The sequence below is a fragment of the Nesoenas mayeri genome, assembly GCF_963082525.1.
Source record: "Nesoenas mayeri genome assembly, chromosome: 4".
NCBI lineage: Eukaryota > Metazoa > Chordata > Aves > Columbiformes > Columbidae > Nesoenas > Nesoenas mayeri.
The window spans coordinates 54,237,092-54,256,632 of record NC_137540.1 but is presented as its reverse complement, the minus strand read 5'-3'; the positions used below and the strand labels follow the sequence as shown (position 1 = coordinate 54,256,632).

Sequence of the window (19,541 nt, the reverse complement as noted above, 5' to 3'; positions counted from 1 at the left end):
TGTAGTGTTTGTTTATTGATTAATTTATATATGGATTGAAGGATTTCATCCAAATTCTGTGGAAGTTGGTAAGGCATCAAAAGGTATGGGGTTTCAATACATGCCGCAAATGTAGAACTTCATTTAAAATCCACTGAGATTAACAGATCTTTCCATTGACTTCACCAGCCTTTGGATCAGACTCCAGATTTGTTTCATGTAAGCATACCGTACACGTAATAAAACTCAGAACTCTCAGAAACTGACATGTGTTTTAAACTGGGAACACAATAATGCGTGAACAATTAAAATTTGAATCTTGATATTTGGATATAGGAACCACTTTCCTGCTCTGTCCTGGCAGTTCTATACTGATGTTTCCCATACATTCTGTATTTTAACGTGGGTCTTCACCCCTTTGATTTTACTACTTTCCTCATTTTTTTATGTGTATGAATGGACAACTGGGTGTTATTGTTAAGCCAATAGGTGGCACTGGTTAATCATATTAACAGTCAAGATGCAGGGTATTTTATAAGTAAGATGTCACTGTGAAATATGGCCAGCTATTAAGCATTATAATTTAAAAAAAATACATATTCTATATGTATTGTCTTAAATTTGTCATCTTACAGAACTGGCAGTAGGGAACATTTCAGAGCAATAGGTTTTAAAACTACACTTCATTTTTCATTGGATGTTGTTTGATTTTGGGCTAAAAAGGAAGAGCTAATTGCTGCAACTAGAAATTTTAGGCTTATAATTATGCCCTACATTTTGAATCCTGCCTCAGATAGTTAGGTCTTTTGTTTTGCAAATGTGTTTGTTTAAATGTTCTGGTGTAGACCACAAATTTGTAGTCACATCCTGTCATTTCTTCAAAACCGAGAGATGCATTTCAGGATTACTTACTATTTTAATGTTATTTTCCATTATTTCTTCTGACTTTCATGCCAAGCAGCCATTCCTTTGGGCTCAAATGCTCAGCCCACTGTTGTATGTATTTTTTAAGAACTGAGAAGGTTGGGGAGATGCCACCAGTGTTATTATGCAGTATCCTGGTGGCTAGAGCACTAAACTCTGAGCTGAAGGGCTGTGATCTCAATCCTCACACTGTCTGCACATCTTTTGAGGCAGCTCCCACCGTCAGGCTGGGTGAGGACAGGCAGCCGTGTACAGCATCGTGGTGATGTTGCAGTATTTTGCTTGTCAGAATTTATTTGGAGTGTTACAGCCAGTTATGGGGTTCAGTTTAAATAATGAATGGCCTTCAGTCTATCCAGTTTCTCAGTTGCCTTCTTAGAAAGCCAACAGAGACCTGAAGGTTGACAGTGCTGTTTGGGGAGGAGACAACTGGAAGAAGTAATCCAGACCAATCAGCTTCTGTTCCTAGTCTACCTAAAAAGAGTCTTGGGGAGTGTTGGATGCTTATCCTCATGCTCACAGAAACCCAAACAGAAGGAAATGACAAGATATAGTCTTTGAAGTTAATTTTCTAGGAAGGGAAAGGTACTAGGTAGCTCAAATAATTTTCTCTCTTGTACCAGCTACATAATTCAACCTCATTGCTTTCAAAGTGCTCTGAGATTCTCAGATGAAAGGTACTATAGAAATGCAAATGACTTATTATCATCATATTATTTTCAGATATGAGGTTTCCATAATATTTAGGGACATTTGTTACCTACTGGTATTCAAAGCCTTTAGTAGCAGGGGTAATACACAATGCTATTGTGTGTTATTCGTAAAAAAGGCAGTTTAAAAGGAATAATTCAGTTGAATAGTCATATGTGACAAAAACATACCAGTGCTAAGAGGCTTGGCAGCCACTTCCATATTTGATATTGCTGCTAAGTAATTTTTAACCTTATTTGCATGATATCCTTAGATAACTCAATTGCATGAGTTCTCATTGCAGTTAATAGACAATGGTTATAAAATACCCACATTTTAAAATATTGCAATGCATTAAAATAATCCTATGACAAGAATCTGTCCTACCCGTCCATCAAATCTAATCATTTAGAATAGTTAGAGGAAGCAAATCCATCTTAGTGGATGTACATTGAGGACTAGATTAGAAGATGCTCTCTGCTCATCTGGGGCTTCCATAGTTGCACAAGAAACTCCAATGTTATGTGTTAATAAATGTATCTGTGTGCATTTTTGCAGGAGACTAAACTAGCACACAAGTAAGCTGTGAAAGAGGTGAGGTCAAGACCCCCAGGAAGCTTCTATCCTGACCCTCTGCAACGTGTGGGAACACCAAGAATGGAGGGATGACACAGAAACTGTTTCTTCTGTGTATACAAGGAGCTGCTGTTTCCTGGGTGATGGGCTGGAGATGGGACCTGCGGGCAGCTCTTTGATCCTATGTGATGTTCATTTCTGTGTTGCTTTCAACAGCTGCAAGGGCAGCTTTCTTCTTCTTCATTTTTTGCTTTGGTTCTTCTAGGTTCAACTGCCTGCCTCAACCCGTCAACAATTTTCCTGCCAGCTTGCATGAGCCGGGTAAAGCAGCGTTCCTCTGTCAGCCAAACAGGGGCAGTGCAGTCACCCTCCCTGCCTAGGACTTTCCCCTGCTTGAGGGCCTTAGCTTGCATCATCCATGGATGAGGTTACTTTTAAGTTACATTTCTGTGAACAGACTGTCAACGTGAGTGTGCTGTCCCTTTGAGGGTGGTCGAGTGGGGCTCACTGTCCCCACATTGACACCCCCTGTGCAACACACAAGAGCAGGTTGAAGCTGAACAACTTTCTTATTCAGCTGCATCAAGCCATGGTTGAATAAGAGACATCGTGTGACTGCAGCCCACCTGTGTGAAACCGCCATTCCTATCACTGTGGCTGAACTCAGACCAGTACGACCACCAGCAAGAAGAGAAACTATTTGTTCTTAGGGCAGAGTAACTGGTGCTTGAAAACGGGCAATTTCTGTTAAGTTTCCATGTTAACTCTTTCTGTTCACTTGCATATATGTTTTGAACTAAGCTACTTTCCATGACTTATTTTATCCCAGAGATTAGTATTTGGCAACTGTTTGTAAATACACATCATCTGTTTACTAACACAAGCATGTAAAATGTACTTTCCCTATTAAAAATAAAACAAGTGACTTTAATAGCACAACAGCTTGTGTTTGAAGGTCAGACTTTGGCATGGAAATAGTTCATGCTGAGAAACAGCACCTTGGAGCACTCTAATGAAAACTGGCAGTGATTTGAGGGAGCTGCAAGCCTTCGGAAATCACACCTCACACAAACATTTATGTTTAAACAGTGATTGCATATTATGTGGCAGAAAGGCCACAAATGCACGTGGCTAATTCTGTTCAGTCGTCAGTGTTACACACGGACAGGGACACACAGAGAGAGGGAGTGCTGCAGTGGTGCTCTGGGTCAGTTCAAAGGATGGAGTGGCTACAGACTGGCTCCGGAGTCAGCACTTGCAGGGAAGATGTGCATTCTGCAAATCACTGTCTCACTCAAGACAGGTTTGGGTTTTGGCTTGATTTAAATGTTGGAGATTAATTTAGGGTTGGGGCTTTTTGAAGTCTTTTAATATTTTTGAAGGTGTAGTTTCATTCCCACAGTTTATTGTGGACAATCATTTGGATTTCAGAGTATCAGAATTAGCATTAGGAGGTATATAAAGCTCATCTTGCAGCTACTGTCTCATTTTGTCTGTTAGAAAAATGTCATTTGGTTAATCTGTTCATCTGCAGCAGCAGTCTGGAAGGTGGAATTTGCCTCCATGACATTTTTGTTGTTAGGAGCTGCCAGCTTCACAGATTTGCTGTCACTGTAAATCAGGTTAGATTTTATTTAATTATACCAGCTTATCTGCCATCCATACTAATTGTTGTAGTTAATTGTAACTATATGCTCTTCTGTTTCCTTAAAGTTTCAAAACTTATTACAAATATAGAAATTCTTAAAATTCATTAAAATAAGCACAGGACTTAAATTCCAATTAAATAAGCACATTCCATTAAATTTGGAGGTCGGAATAAATACACAGGATGGATATGCCGAGTGCCTTATCTAGATCACAGTTCTAGTTGAAGGAGTGTTTTACCTCTGTTTATTTTATGAGGTATTAGAAATGTGGCACTACTCTTGTGATGTGCTGTTTCATTTTCTGAACAAGACTCTACAAGTTACGCCACAGTGAACAGCACCATTTTCTAAACTAGAGCCAGTGGGGTTCCGCAGGGTAAGTCCTATAAGCACAAATGGAAAGCAGCAGAGTATGGTCTTATCTGTTGTGTACATCAGACAATATATTTCTCATTTATCATTGATCATTTTTACTCTTAATTTCTACCCTCTTCCAGTAATTTTTTGTTTTTGCAACTTAGGCTGCTTTAGTTCCCTAGTAAGACTGTTCTGTCTGCTGTCATATTGATCATTTAAGTGACTGCAAACATTACCTGTGAATTGTTGCTTTCTTATAACAAAGCTGCAGTCATGACTAATTTTAGTTTAGAGAGGCAAGAATCATTTTGGTTTAACTCAGTAACTGAGTAGTAAGTTTGTTTTCAACAGAGGTTATTCTTCTAAGTTATGAAGATGTGATGCTTCTAAGTTATGAAGATGTGTTAAGGCAAAGAATATAGAATATACAGTCTAGGCAGCTTTTATCACAAGATACAGCAGCACTGTGCAGTACAGTGACTCCAAGGTAGCACTGAGAAAGGTTGCTTTGGAGCCAAAATACTGCTGCATCGGCACAGTGCAACCTTTAGGCTAATTAGCCTGATTAACCGTGTACTACATTCTGGAAGAAAAGGTTGACTGAGGCACTAAAGCATGAGAGAAAATTAATGACTGTGGATCCCAAGGAAGGAGCAACTCATCTGTCCCTCTGTGCCTTATGCACTAACTCAGGCGGCTCTGGGCTGGGAGCACTGGTTTTTGCATTCCACTCCTAAATATCTCTAGGATGTGTCTGTATTCATTCAGATCTGGAGTCCATTTCTGAGGTGAATCTCTTGATAGTCACCATGTAACATACTTTGACCTGCAGCATGGAGAGGGCTTGGTGTGCTTGAACTGGGTTTCTTTTGGATTAAAACCAGGAAGATAACTCCAGGATCTATTCTGATGCACTCCAAGTATTTGTGGGGGTTAGGACCAATCCAGAGTCAAATCCCCTGAAATACATAAGGCATGGACATTATGTCCTTGGCACCAGCTAGTTTGCTCTAGAGGTTTGCTCCTATTGGCCCACACAGTAGCAAAAATCTCCTCAGGCACAGTACGAGGAGCCTGGATGACTAAGCCAAACTTGCAGGTTCTTCTGAGAGACAGGATCACTGCTGGTTGCAAGAAGGACTCAGGAGGTCATCTGGGCCAGTCTCCCTCTTGAAGTGCTGCCAACAGTAACTTGGTCAACCATGAACATGTCTAGTCTAGGCTTGAACAGCTCCATGGACAGAGGAACTTCTCCTAATGTCCAACCTGAATTTCCCAAGCTGTAGTATGTTGTCGTTGCCTTTGTTATACTGACAATGCCACAAAGAGCTTGGCTCCTTCATCTTTTAACTGCCTAAGAAGCAGTTGGAGGCTGCAATTAGATCCCCTTTACAGTCTTTGCCAGACTAAATAAGCCCAGATCTCTCAGTCTCCCCTTGTAGGCCATGTGTTCTTGGCCCCTGACCATCTCAGTAGCCTCTCCACGTTCCTCTCCAATCTCCTCCTGATTTGGGGTGCCCAGAGCTGGGCACAGCACTGCTGGTGCAGCCTCCTCAGTGCCGGGGAGATGAGGGCACATGCCTCCAAATGTCACCCAGACCAGAGTCTGTCTCATTTGCACTATTCTAGTGGGGTAGATAAAAGCTGTGCACTGCAGATTTAGGATCTCACCTTGAGTGGTGTGCCCGCAGTCAAACAGAAAGCTTGCAAAGGAGCAATGACTTGACTAATGCTTCTGGACTGTTGTCTTCAGAACACACTAGTAAAGTTAGTGTATTTTAAAACATGAAATCATAGATTTATAATGTTGTTGCACGTAGAGAGGATGTTTTATGAAAACTACTACCTTTGACATTTTTCCCGCCAAAAAGTTTGTGAAGGAAGAACTGCGGTAATTCAGATAAAATGGATTAAGGATTTGGTGTAATTAATTAAATTATGGATTTCAAACTCTCCTAGAATTGTCAGAATAAAAAATATTATAAATCTGTGACCATGATTCTATGAAGAGACTTCTGGCTTAAACATATCAGCTGTGGCTCTGATAAACAAAACATTGTTAGATTTGCACACCTATCTCTGGTTTACAACAATAGGAGCATTATTAGATCAGTTTTAACCTATGGTTTTGTTTCAGTGCAGTTATACAAATACTGCTTTAACTGCAGTAAATGTTCTTCATCATTCATAAGTTAACACTTTTTCTTCATGTGGGGCTCAGATCTAGTGATTTACAACAGTTGTGTTTTATTTTTGAAAATAACAATGGTGGTATCCCTCTGTGTCTTAACTCAGTCAACACTTGTCACAATCTAGATGTAGCAAAATCTATCACATATCTTGGTCTTATTTGGAGAGACAATAAAATTCATTATCTATACAAAATTTCATTACTAACCAAATACACTACAAATTTGACAGTATGTTTCTTGAGTAATACGTTTCATATAAACATGTTCAGATTAACTTGGACAGACAAAACTTAGTAATAATTTTGATGTAATTGCCATGTTTTACTTTCATTATCAAAATACATGCCATTTTGCATGGTGAGAATAACATGGTGTCAGAACTGTGCATTTAGTATGATAGCAGGAGTCACCTGGACCAAAAGATACCATAACTAATGCTGTTAACTGCTTTCTTCCTTTTAAGATAGTATCAGATTAAAGATGGTGAAGAAAGTTATATTGTTTGATGCAATGTCATTAATTCATGTTATTGATTTATTTCTAAGTGTAGAGTTCTGTTTCATCTTTGGTAGATCTCTTTGTTCCATGGTGTTTCTAATTAGTAAAATTCAGCTTCCTGAAAACTAAATGGAAGTCAAACTGATAAAGAAATTCTGACTGTGGAATTACAAGATTAATTCAGCTGTGCTTTATTGAAATATGCCGCAATATTAAAATGTGCATGAAGCCTTTATGTTGCACATAAAACCACATTTATGTGAAACATCACAAAGTGCGACATAAAGTTTGAAGATTAAAACCCAGCACTTGATTTTTATTGGGTTTGGATGTGTGTGTGTGTGTGTGTGTGATTTAAGGGCTCTTTTTTATGTTATAAATCTGTATCTCTGACTAAAAGAGCAGAGTTCATCTAAATATTGTTAGTAACATCTTTTTCCCCAACACAGATACAATAGCAGAAAGGAGCGCCCTACGAGAACATGTGTATCCTAAACTGCGAGAATTCTGCAGGGAAAACTATGGGCTGGAATTTCAGGTAGGTTTTGTTGTGTTGAATCTTGCACTACTTTTTCTTGAAATTAACTCTGTTTAGAACAGAAAACTGTTTAAATATTGTAATTGTTGTCATGGGTAAAATACAAAATTGCAAAAAACGTATTTCACGTGTTAATTGTACAATTCAGTTCAATTTACCTCAAATCTGCCTGTAAAAATTTAAATACATCAACTCATGTACTTAAATTATTTTACAGGCACATTTGAGGTAAATTGTGAATAGATGAAAGAGAACAGAACAAAGGGTTTTACAATGCAACATTGCACTGGTGCTAATAGCATATGGCAACAAACTGACAACTTTCACGTTAGAAATTTAATAAAACCACTTCTAGTTTAGATCTTCAAAGTATTTAAAAAGAAATAATATTACATCTGAATTACCACGTTCTAGAAACTAGACTTAAGTTAATGCAACCTATTTTTAATTTAATGTAATCATTGAAGTAGCACCATCTGTACATTCACATAATTGTTATATCTACTATAACCATGGGTTTGTTTCCACTGTAATGTGGAAAAATAATTTAACCAGGTGAATACTGAAACTGATTAACAAAAGGAATTGAATGTGGAACATTTCTATTGAGATGATAAACAATGGAATTTGCTTCCTTTAATTTCAATTGTAAATTCCCATTGCTTCCGTCCGTTCATTTTTTCCTTTACATTATAGAAGACATAGACTCATCCACATCTTTGGTAAGACCCAATTGGTAATCAACACAGTTGCATTTGACTTAAAACACAGGAATCTGGCATCGCAGTTAAAGTCAATGGTACTTGTAAGTCAGGTATATCTTAATTCACAGTCTAGTAAAGTCATCCAGTAGAGTCCCATATACGTCAGGAGCCCTGGAACTGGCTCTCTGCTAAGAGAAAGAAATACAGTATGTGATGCTGTGAAAATGTTTAGTTTTCCAAAATTCTGGTTCTACATTCTCCAGCCTTCCTCAGATACTAGTATTAACCTCCCATCTTAGTGACCCCAAAACTCAGCTCTCCAGAGTGTAGCTTGCTTGGAAACAGCAAATGCCTTTTATACAACATCCTGTTCCTCCCAGTGTGTTATTCTTGATGCACATGCATCTGGTTTTTAATCAAAATAACAAGTTCTTAAATTAGGATTTAATTCCCTGAATCGCAGTGGAGTTGCTGAATCTGCATGGTGGTAAATTCCAGAGTGATTTTTGATTATGGCTATAAAAGAATTTCATCTGCAGGTCCTAGCTCATCAGCTGATTGGGAAGTCCCAGCTGCAGAGGTACATGCAAGGAATAGTAAAACATATTTAAATAATAAAGATTTTTTTTCCCCTGTGATTACCACATGATATTAATAGAAAAGATAAACTCTTTATTTCTTAGTCATCTTTGAGGAGACATCTCAGTGACAGGAGGGAAATGTCTCCTCCAAGTAGATCATAATGCACTGAATTCTTTGTGAGAGGAAACATGTCTGTCTTCAAATGTAGTCTCTAGGGGAGGAATGAAGTTTACTTTAGTTGTTGTTCATGGAAGCAAGTTGTTTTATTCTATAGTTTGAACACCAGGAGCATCCTCATGTGATATGAGGTCTGAGAGACAGCTCCGCTGACACGTTTCTGAAAACAGCTGGAAATCTATCATATTACTGTGGAAGCAAAGTAGGAAAGCATATACAAAAAATGGCTAAGTGAAGGTAGTAGAGCATTTTGGAGGAGGATCTGAGGTAGACTTTATTAAAACTTTTTTCTTTTCCTATTCCATTCCTGATACACCAAGTTTCTTAGGTTACAAACAAAAACAAGATGAAACTTTTTAGTGCACCGGTGTCAAGAAAGTATTGTGTACTTTTCAGATACAGGGTTGAATTTATATTTCCCCATGCAGAATACATAACTTTTCATCTTGATATGTCATTTTCTCCTGACCAAACATGAACTACCTTGTGTGTGACTACCACAAATGCTCTATAATAGAGGGTGTCCTGAATCCACCCTCTTCCTGGTAAACTGTGACCCAAATGAAATGTGCCTGAGGACGTTCACTGCTCCAGCTTCCGCAAAGTCAGCTGGCTGCATGGGGACGTGCTTCAGTTGTTGCAAAGCACAAGATCTCTCAGGCATCCTCAGGTTGGTAGGAGCTGTTAGGGAACATAACCACCATGTGTGAGGAACTAGAATGAATATATTCAACCACTCTATTAATTTCTTTGCTCAATGGACTTTCTTTTCCATAAAATCAGAAAATATTTCTGAAAAATTGACATTGGTGAAGACAGTAAAAGTAAGCAAGCTGAGAAGAAGACCTCCTGATTGCGTGGCATTTTGTACCTGAAATACAGGATTTTTTTTACAGGAGGCCAGAGAGGTTAAAGAAAGTAGTTGTACTAGAAACTTTTGGAGGATAACTAATTATAGTTAATTAGCAGCATACTCTTTTATCCTTGGGAACAATGAACTGTGTCAAATCACCTTCACCATGTGATATATGCTAGAAGGAAGGTGTAATTTTGCAAGAATGAGATTTTTTTTTTAGTGTTTTTTTTTAAGCACTTGGAAGTGATAAAGATAAAATTGTTTCATTTCCTTAGAAAAATATGTGAAACTGTAAGATTGGTAGGACAAAAATTAAAATAAGCAAAAGGAAACACTAAATTATGAACAAAAGGTCTCCATTAGGTGATCAGTGTGGAACTGAACTCAAGCAATGCCACTCCGGTGCGTGTGAGTAGCTCTCGCACAGAGAACAGCCCCACTGAAAGCCACAGTGGGTGTTTGTCACCCAGCTTTTCCAAGCATAAGCAAAAATGTACTTCAGCATCAGATTCGGTTGTCTTCTCATTCCATTTCTTAAATTTTGTATATCTTATTTATTTTAATTAGCATAAAGAATAACCAATAAGCCCCTCATTTTGAAATTCCTGGTGTCTTTAGAGGCTTGATGGCTAAAATATATCCTCTTCCACAACAAAATTATAACATGTTGAGATACTATGTGCTGGAATTGTGTTAGCCCATAAAAATAAACTATAATAACACACTGAAGGCAGCCGCTGAGCCCCTACAATATCTGCTATTCCAGGAGTTTCCTCTTCACAATTACAGAATTAATGTGATTTCTGAATAGTTAATTAAAATAGAAATTGCTTTTATGTTTCAGATAAACTTGAGCAGCACAATAAGTTCATTCAACCAGTAATTCAAAAAAATTTTACTATATACCAAGATGCTCTAATTTTATGACTAGAATACTTAAGCTCTATCATACATCATTCAAGTAATCAGACAGCTGAATGCAATATGAAGTTCAATAATGAAGTCATATAGATAAGAAACAGAAAGGAGAGGGGAAGAAGGGAACACTTTTTTCCTAATGAGAATAAAAGAGAAAAAGACAGAAAGAAAAAGAAATCAGTGCAAATGAGGGAAAGAGGAAGGCTGTTTGAGATGCAGTTTTGTAATGCAAAAGCTGCTTGTTCCAGCAAAATTTTGGAACGGAGTTTCCATAAAAAAGAAAGATATTAAGTGTATTTTCTTGGCAGTGCAAGGTACAATGCATACTATACATTGGGCTGTTTCACTCATTATCAGTCAGATGGTACATTACCTTTTGTGTTTGGCAACAGTGTGCTTAGTCCAGCAAACACTGACACCTGTCTCAAACTTTTCTAACCGAAAAAAACAATAACACTCCTGGTAGTGAAATTAAACATGAGCATAAATACTTGTAGGATTAGGTCTTAAATCCTGGCATTTATTGTTATGAGAAATTTCCCAAGGAGATTAACCAGCTGTAAACTGATGAATTCATTTTACTTTTACATCAACCCATTATTAGTTCTTATATTAGGTCTTCAGGCTGAATTTATGATCTCTGTACACAACAGCTAGTTTTGTGATTCTGTTTCTTACAAAAACAGCAGAGTTCTTCCAGAGTACAAATAATATTACAATAAACAATACTGTAATATATTCATGGCTTAATACAATTTTGATTTTTTTTTAACTATCTCTTTGGACCCCTTTTTTATTCAAGTTACATGCATGATGTTAACAATCAGTAGTAGCTTAAATGAGAGAGTAGTAGCATGTACCATAAGTTTAATTCCAAAACAGAAGCATGCCTATGATCCCTATTCTTTTAAATTCCATTTCCCACAGTAAGAATTCAGCCTTTTAGTTAAAATGTGTAGTGAAATCATACTTCATTACTTAATCTCTGCAAATAAGTTTAACAGCCATACTCTGGTTTCTTGTAGGAATTTGCAACTAATTACCATCACAAAACTGAGTCCGTAGCTACAGATGAGAGGTGAAACAGCAAACTGTCTGCCACTGCATATCTATGAAATCTCTGCTTCCAAAGTAACAAAGATCAGCTAACAAAAAAGTACAATATTAGAGAGCCACACATATTCTTGCTTTTGAGCCACGTGCACAGGCTGAGTTTATATCCTGTGGATAGAAGTGACACGGGATGTCAAGTCATGGTCTTGACCATGATGCAGAGCAAAACTGCCATTAATTTCCACAGAGCCAGGATTTTATCAATGCTTTTGTCATTATTCTTACCTATCCATTATATGCAATCTTGTAGCAAATAAAGACTACATCAAATCAAGATCTTGTCATGCTAATCTCTGCCAAAAAGTATGAATAGGAAATGAGAGACTGTCCCAGGAGGGACTGTCTGGGAGGGAACATAAAAGACTAGATTTGTCATTTATTAATACCTAAGGAAACCCTGCCAGTGTCTGTAAGGACTGGATATAGACCCTACTGCCTTTTACTGCACTGCAGAGCAATGATTAGCAGTACACAAAATGTTGACAAAGCTAAGTTTTAATTTGATAGGCAAAAAGGGCAAATGATAAAGTAACAATGTCGCATGCTATGTTCCAGGTCATAGACTTATACTGGGGAGTTGAAGCAGACGAATGGGACAGTCCTGAGCTGCAGAAGACTCGTATGAAGCTGTTAGAAGATTGCTTGAAAAGTTCTGCAGGTCCATGTTTTGTTGTGGGTATAAAAATAATGTTTTACTTTACAACAAAAATATAGTGTTAGATATCCTAACATGCATGATTCAGTAACAAATGTATTCTCTTCTTTCTAAAATATTTTATATTCCTCACTGTGCATTTGCTATACTACATACAAATGTTTCCCTACACGGCACTGTAGATTGACAGTGATCACTCAGTATCAGCCGAGAGGAAAGAAGGATCTTTCCTGATCAGTCCCCATAGCAAGATGGGTTCAGAAACCACAAGGTATGACTGTGCTACTATCAAAACAGAAGTATGGACTGCTTGTTTAAGGAGGCTGCCATTAATTCATTCTTGGCACTCCTCACACATGCATTGTTGGCTGGCCTAGGAGGAATCACAGAAGCAAAGCAGCAGTGAAGAACTATCTGCTCTGATCTGCACTTTGCTGTGCTGTTGTAAACCCAGGGCAAGTTAGGATGCCAGGTGTTAGTGTGAAAAGACTGACAACATGAGGAGGGTCCGAGACTCTGTGTTTTTCCTAATCTCTGCCTTCTCTTTACTGTTGCCAGAACAACTGTTGCTTTTAGGATTCTTCAAGGGTCAGTAAAGCTGACAAAAAAAGATAGATCTTCACTGGCTTTTCCTGTTAGGCCTAAAGAAGAGACTGAACCAATTTTACAGGTTTATAAAGCTTTACATATTTATTTTAATGTCTGAGGGGTATTTTCTGTAGAAGAACCTGCTGTCTTACATCAGGCTCAACAGTCTGCAGCTCTCCATCACAGCTTTTACAGCTGAAGCAGTATGATTTATGAAGTCATGCCAAACTTTGTGTAGGGTTATAATAGCTGAAAGGCACTGAAAGGAGGCTGTATGTATAAAGTGCTGCTAGGTATACTTTTCCCACTTCCAATGAATCATATACAATAGATTTTGCTGTCACTGATTTTGTATTAAATATACAACTCAGAGAAGTGCATTTTTTTCTCCTCTGTGCTTAGAAAGATTTGTCCCATGTTTTAGGATATACACAGTTAACTTGAAAAGTATTTAAAAAACAGTTTAGTACATGATATGCTGACTGTATTAGTTGTCAGTGCACAGACAAAAAATAGATGACTTTTGATAAATGCCTTTTCCTAACTGCCTAGAGAGTAGCATATCCTCTTTACCCATGAGGAATAAGGCTGTTCTATAACTTTCTGGGTAGATCTAGATAGAGAATCTCTCTAATGAGATTGGCTAGCCACTGGTATGTACCCCATACTTAGCAGCATCTAGTAAAGCATCAAAACAAAAGACAAGATGATTTGGGAAGAATGTGGATTTATTTTCTATTTGAGAAGTACTGTGTGCAAAGGAGACTTCAGTAAAAGTACCAAAATGGCCACAAGGAGTAAGATTTGCTATGGTCAAGGATTCTTCTCTAAAAGATAAATATTTCTATTATTCAAATATGTGTTTAATTCTTTATCAGCTATCTTGAGGCTCCATCTTTGTGAGAAATAAATGGGGGATGTGTAACAATTATTTTTCTGTGCATTGTTCTAGTACTGCAGAGATATTAGGATAAATCTAAAGTTAAATTAACCTCTGTAAAACTCTTCATTTGTTTTTAAGATGATGACCAACATTATTTTAAGACAAAGTATTTGCAGAGAACAAAATAGATATCCTGCTTACATTAGATAAATTCAGTTCCAATTTCATTCTAGTGCTGTAGAAATACCAGAGCATACAGGGCAAAAGAAAGACTCATTCTGTATCTATCCGTCAGGCTGAATGTTTTCAATTAAACATGCCTAATCCTACCTAACCTGTGCTTTGATGTTAGACTTAATTGGAAAACAATTTTAAGACCATGCCTTTGCTATTCCAAATTTTCTGTTATATATTTGCTAAGAAAATAATTTAGAAAAGGTAGATTTCTCCTGCAAACCTAAATGTAGCTAAATGCACTCTAATTCTTACACTAGTCCTAATAAGGCAGAGAAGAGTTCTGAAAAAACTGCAAGTCCTTGTTTAATTTTTTTAAGGTAAGAATTTTGAAGATTTAACAAACTGAAACCACGGAATCCCATGGGGACAGAGGGGATACAAACCAGTGCCTGCTGTGAAGGCTGGAGATCATTTCTCTCTCTGCCAAAGATGAGACAAAGAGCGAGCTGTAGCATGTGCTGCTCTGTACCTTTATCACACCCTTACAACCATCTCTCTGTCTCTGTTTCATTCACCTCCTCGCTTCACTCTGTTATTTAGTATCAGAGCCCTGGGGAACAAAGGCCATTCTTGGTGCTTGGCTGTAAAGTCCCTGGAGCTTGGGCTACCGAGTCTGTGCTGGGTTTGATGTTCTCATGACACTTTTTCATAAGCACACACTGGCCCAGATCTCTAGAGAGTTTGGGTAGATTCCTTCTTACATGACTAAATTTAGTTTTCTGGGTTTATTTTTCTACCTTTTATCTTCCCTTTGATGAAAAAGAATTGGAACAGAAAGGCATGGTGTTTTTCCTACAGCAGTGCCCAGTGTCCTTAGACATGGATGCTCTAAAATCTCTTGACAGTGAAGGAAACCTCATCATGTACCATTGCTGCGTATTTTAGCAGCTCAGAATTTTGAAGCTGTTAAGAACTGCCTGCCTGATACTATTCCTAAGGAAAGAAATCAAGCCAAATGAGAAATTTTAAACAGAACAAAACACTTAACAGAGAGGTTGCAATGAGATGACAACTTCAATATTTATTCTAGGTTTTCTAAGTACAGGCCAGAGTAATAGCTCTCCCAATGCCTAGACTGGCAAAACTACAGAAATCTCTTTATGCATGTTTGTTTTTTGCTTTGCTGTGCATTAGTGGGATGGGGTTGATTCCATTTACAACACAAACTGAAGATGATACTACTCCAATAAACATAATTACTTTTAATTTATAGTAATATAACTAAAAACTGACTTGGGCACTGCAGGCTTTGGGCAACATCCCATTTCTTGAGAAAGTTCTATCTATCAAATGTGCCACTTCCATTCAGCTGGGTTTTCTTTTTTACTTTTCCATTGCCACTTTTTAAATTCAGACACAGATCTAGGATTAAATCAGACTATTCAGAATTAACTAGCAGATATGGGGTTATTTTAGAAAGTGTTTCTTTATGGTATTCTGTGCCTGCATTCTGCTATCAGGTGGAGAGAAAATGAAATTCAGTTCTTAAGTTAGTGCAGTGCATAAATTGGAAGTCTTAAGCTTTTCTTCAGATATGAAACAACAAAATCCAAATTAACACATATTCATAAACACATAGTAGGAGGCAGTTCTGATAAAAATTGCTAATTCATTTCCTGTGACACTTTCTTTGAGAATGTACGGTCCCCCCTCACCTACTGCCTGAGCTCTGTCAATACTTGGTGCAATCAAGAGAGAGGAGTTGGTTTAGGTTTTTTTGTTAGGTTGTTTTGTTTGTTTTGCTGTGTAAAATCAGTTCCTATCATACGTGACCATTAGCCTTTACTGTGGGCAAATACATACATACTATTTTTGATCTACAGAATAATTTACTAAGGTATTGTGTCTGTGGGGAAAAATACTTTCCATACGAATTTTATGCAGAAATCGTACTGCTGGTCTCTGGAATGTACACAGGGAAACTGAAATGCAGTATATTTATTAAATTGTGAACTACTTAAACTCTGCATTGCATATCAATACCAAAACCAAAATACATTCAGTGCATCACTGGAACCTTTACATTTTGTTGGGTTATGTTTCCTGGTAAATTCATAAGATATAGAAATATAGGCAGGATAGAGTGACAATAAAGGTTATATTATCATCTCCAAAATAGTACTGATCATGAACAGTATTTACCTATTATAGATCTAGTCTCGACACGTTTAACAACTAATAGAAAGATATAGGTACCTCCACTAATATCTGAGTCATCTTCGGGGTGACTGTTTCTCCATTAACAGAAGGAGACACTAGGGAGTAAGACTTCTAATTTAGGACAGTGCTTGAGATCAATTAGGGCTTTTAGCTATTTAGGGTGTTGTTAGTCTGTAGTGATTATTTGCAGAATAAGTTTACTGCCCTTTTGTTGAGGTTCCCAAACTAATACTCCAGTACTAACCTGCTGTTGATTACGCCTTAGCACAGATGAGAGATCTGTCAGGCTTCTCTGCACTTCTCTGCAAACACAACCTGCAAGCTATGGCACTGGGCGCTCCCTTCCATCTGTGCGGCACCATGCAGTCTCTGCCTAAGCTGCCGTTCTTGCATGACTATGTCCTGAAAAACTGTAAAATGAAAGGGAGAAAATAAAATGAAATGCTAGTTTGTTGCCTGTAACGATTTGCTGAATTAACTATGTTTGGGTTTGTACAAACCTAAGAGATTCTCTCCACCCACCATTCAAATTTCTGGTCCAAAGAATAGTAAAAAACAATTTCTACCTACTCTGAACAAGTCATTGTAATTTAAATTATCTCTCTCAAATTATTGACAGCTTGTTGCTAATTTCAGCATTAATGAACCATTTAAAGAGAGCTAGCATTATAAAATCAGGATTCCAGCAGGATTTTAAAATAACATTAACAATTCACAATATTTAGCATGTCCTTAAATCACCCTGAAATTGAAGATTAAATGTGGTAAATTGAGGAGTGAAGTGTTTTTTACATCCCTGGATCTTTTTGTTCCTACAGTGCAATGCATGCTGTAATCACTCCATGAAGTACACTGCTACTTGGTTGTCTTTGCTTAGTACAAATGGTTGATAATTAATTCTGAGCGCATTCCAGCTCAGAGAAAATTCAAAATTATATTACTCCAGCTCTGCTGAATCTCCTCAACTCCCATTTCAGTTCTGGTGGTGCTTTAGAGTTTATCCCAAATGTGAAAACCAAATATATACAGGTTCTGGAACACCTGAGGTACATTTTGGTTTTGGTCTCCTGGGAAAACTTCCACACATTTTAATTTAGGGAGGGTAAAGCCAGTCAAGTGTGTCTATATTTAAACAGGCAGTTTAGGGAGAACACTAAGCACCCAGCGCTCTTTGGGAATTCAGAAGTTACGAGTGCTTGGTACATTTCAGAATTTAATTTTCTTCAAAGAAGCAACTCTATAAATAGTTTTTAAGCGAATGAGGAAAAATAGCTGGAACCAGACGTGGCACAACAGCCTACCTCTCCCAATAAAGTGTATTCCAAGAAACAAATGTCAAACTGTGAATTTCCTTCTCACTCTACATCTGATACAAAACCTGTCCAAATAGGAACTCCCTCTGGGTCACACAACATATCAGGAATGGCTCCATAGGACTCATTGGCATTAATCTGAAGTGTATGCTTGTGGACACTAATCCTGTTTTAGATGGACAGGAAGGATTTTTCCGTGAATGTCGAAGTAGAGCTTTGTATATTTTTTTGAAACTTTCCAAAATAGATAAAGTGATTACATTTTAAAGACCTAGCATGCAACTTTTCTCTCAGCAAGCCTTGCTCTTCTTTCACAGTCTCCAGACTAAGAGGCAAAGGCTCTATATCCCTTTCCACGCTGTTTGCCTCTGAACAACACAAAATGGAATCAAGAACAGGGTGACATTATATGATTAAGCTATTGTGAGTTCCTTGATCTGCTTTAGGGCTGGAAATGTATTTTTCTGTGAATCATCTCTGATTCTCTGAATCTAAAACTGCTTACCCATTTTTTAAACATATCGCATTGAAAATACCTACAAGATTCATCAGGGAGGTTTTCCATAAAACACAGAAACTGCCTGGTTTTTGGTGCAGTCTCAAAATAGCATGCATTTTCAGCCTACAGTCAGAAGACTCTACATATTTTCTGCTAAGTCACTGTACTTCTTTTTCTTGACATAAAGAGAATTTTTGGTGCTGCCTTCCAGAAAGGTTAGGTATTATATTTAATAATATATATATAATAATATAATAAAATAATATAAATGACCATACTAGTGAGAACAAGATTATTATAAGCTCAAATTGCTATCATTCTGTGTATAATGTGTAGAGGCAGAAATAGGCTGCATGAGATTTATGAGTTGTATTTTCTCTTGACCCTGAAGAGCTTTACTAAACCATCTTCTGAGGTAACACGATAATCAACTAGAAGTAATGATCTGCAAGTGAATCTGTAGATCAGAAAGCCAACAGCAGCATGGGGCAGGGCAGGGGGAAATCCTAAACCTTGCAATTCTACTTCTGTGTAAAGAAAGAGCATACTTTACAGTATTTAGCGGGCAGTTCTTAAGTCTGAAGAGATTCACTTCAAGGATCCTTTGGTTCTCCAGTAACAGATCCAGAAAGAAACAATCCAGCTAGCAGTACCTGGGGGTTTTTTGGTTTTGTTAATTTTGTTTTTGTTGTTTTGTTGGGGTTTTTTTTTAGGTTTTATTGGTTGGTTGGTTGGTTGGTTAGTTTAAGATAATCAGTGTATTATTTCATAGGATACCTTTTTCTTCAGTGAAAGAGAAAGATACTAATTTATGAAAGTTAAATAAGAGTATCAGTGTTCATAATAGTGATACTGGTATGCATCCATAAGGTATTGCCTCTTTTTTCTTAAAGTATTTGCTTTCGGTGTAAGGTGGTTTTTTTTGAGTTACTGCTCTGTTAGCATGCAATGTAGCAACTAATTATCATATGCTTCTTTCTGTCACAACTGCAAAACATCACGTAGTGACTTTATATTCCATTCCACCTCAAAAAAATGAAGCAGAGAATACTTGTTTAGAATGCTATGGAAACTGCAATTAGTAGTAGTAAACTGCACGTTCTTTTCTTGTTAACTGTTTTGCATAGTGTAGAAATTATATATATGTTTCGTAATGTCTAAAAATGATTTAGAATAGTAGTGCTACTCATGGCTGGAAAAATGGCACATCACCTGGCCACATGTTTTTGCAAAGCAAATTCTCTGCATCTCAGTGATACCATCGCATGGCACAGGAAAGACAGTGTTTTTATTGAGAGAGGTGTCATGACCTGATGTTCTTTACTGTATTTCTTTCGTTTCCCATGAGAATTTCCTACAGAATTGTTAAACATTTGGCTAATGACCCGACCTATTACCTTCAGATGGTATTTACTATCTAGTGCTTGTACATTTACCATTTATTTTAGATCTG

The 19,541-nt window shown here is 37.4% G+C and overlaps 1 protein-coding gene across 1 annotated transcript in view; it reads left to right on the top strand.

The window, feature by feature from the left end:
• The window catches only part of NWD2 (NACHT and WD repeat domain containing 2), a gene marked incomplete at both ends in the record, with an annotated part of 54,959 nt that overhangs the window by 13,640 nt on the left and 21,778 nt on the right, over positions 1-19,541 (top strand). Inside the window, 2 exons of the mRNA XM_080344249.1 lie at positions 7,315-7,403; positions 12,309-12,425. Of these exons, the coding sequence (XP_080200375.1) occupies positions 7,315-7,403; positions 12,309-12,425 (206 nt within the window). The remainder of the gene's footprint in view (positions 1-7,314; positions 7,404-12,308; positions 12,426-19,541) is intronic.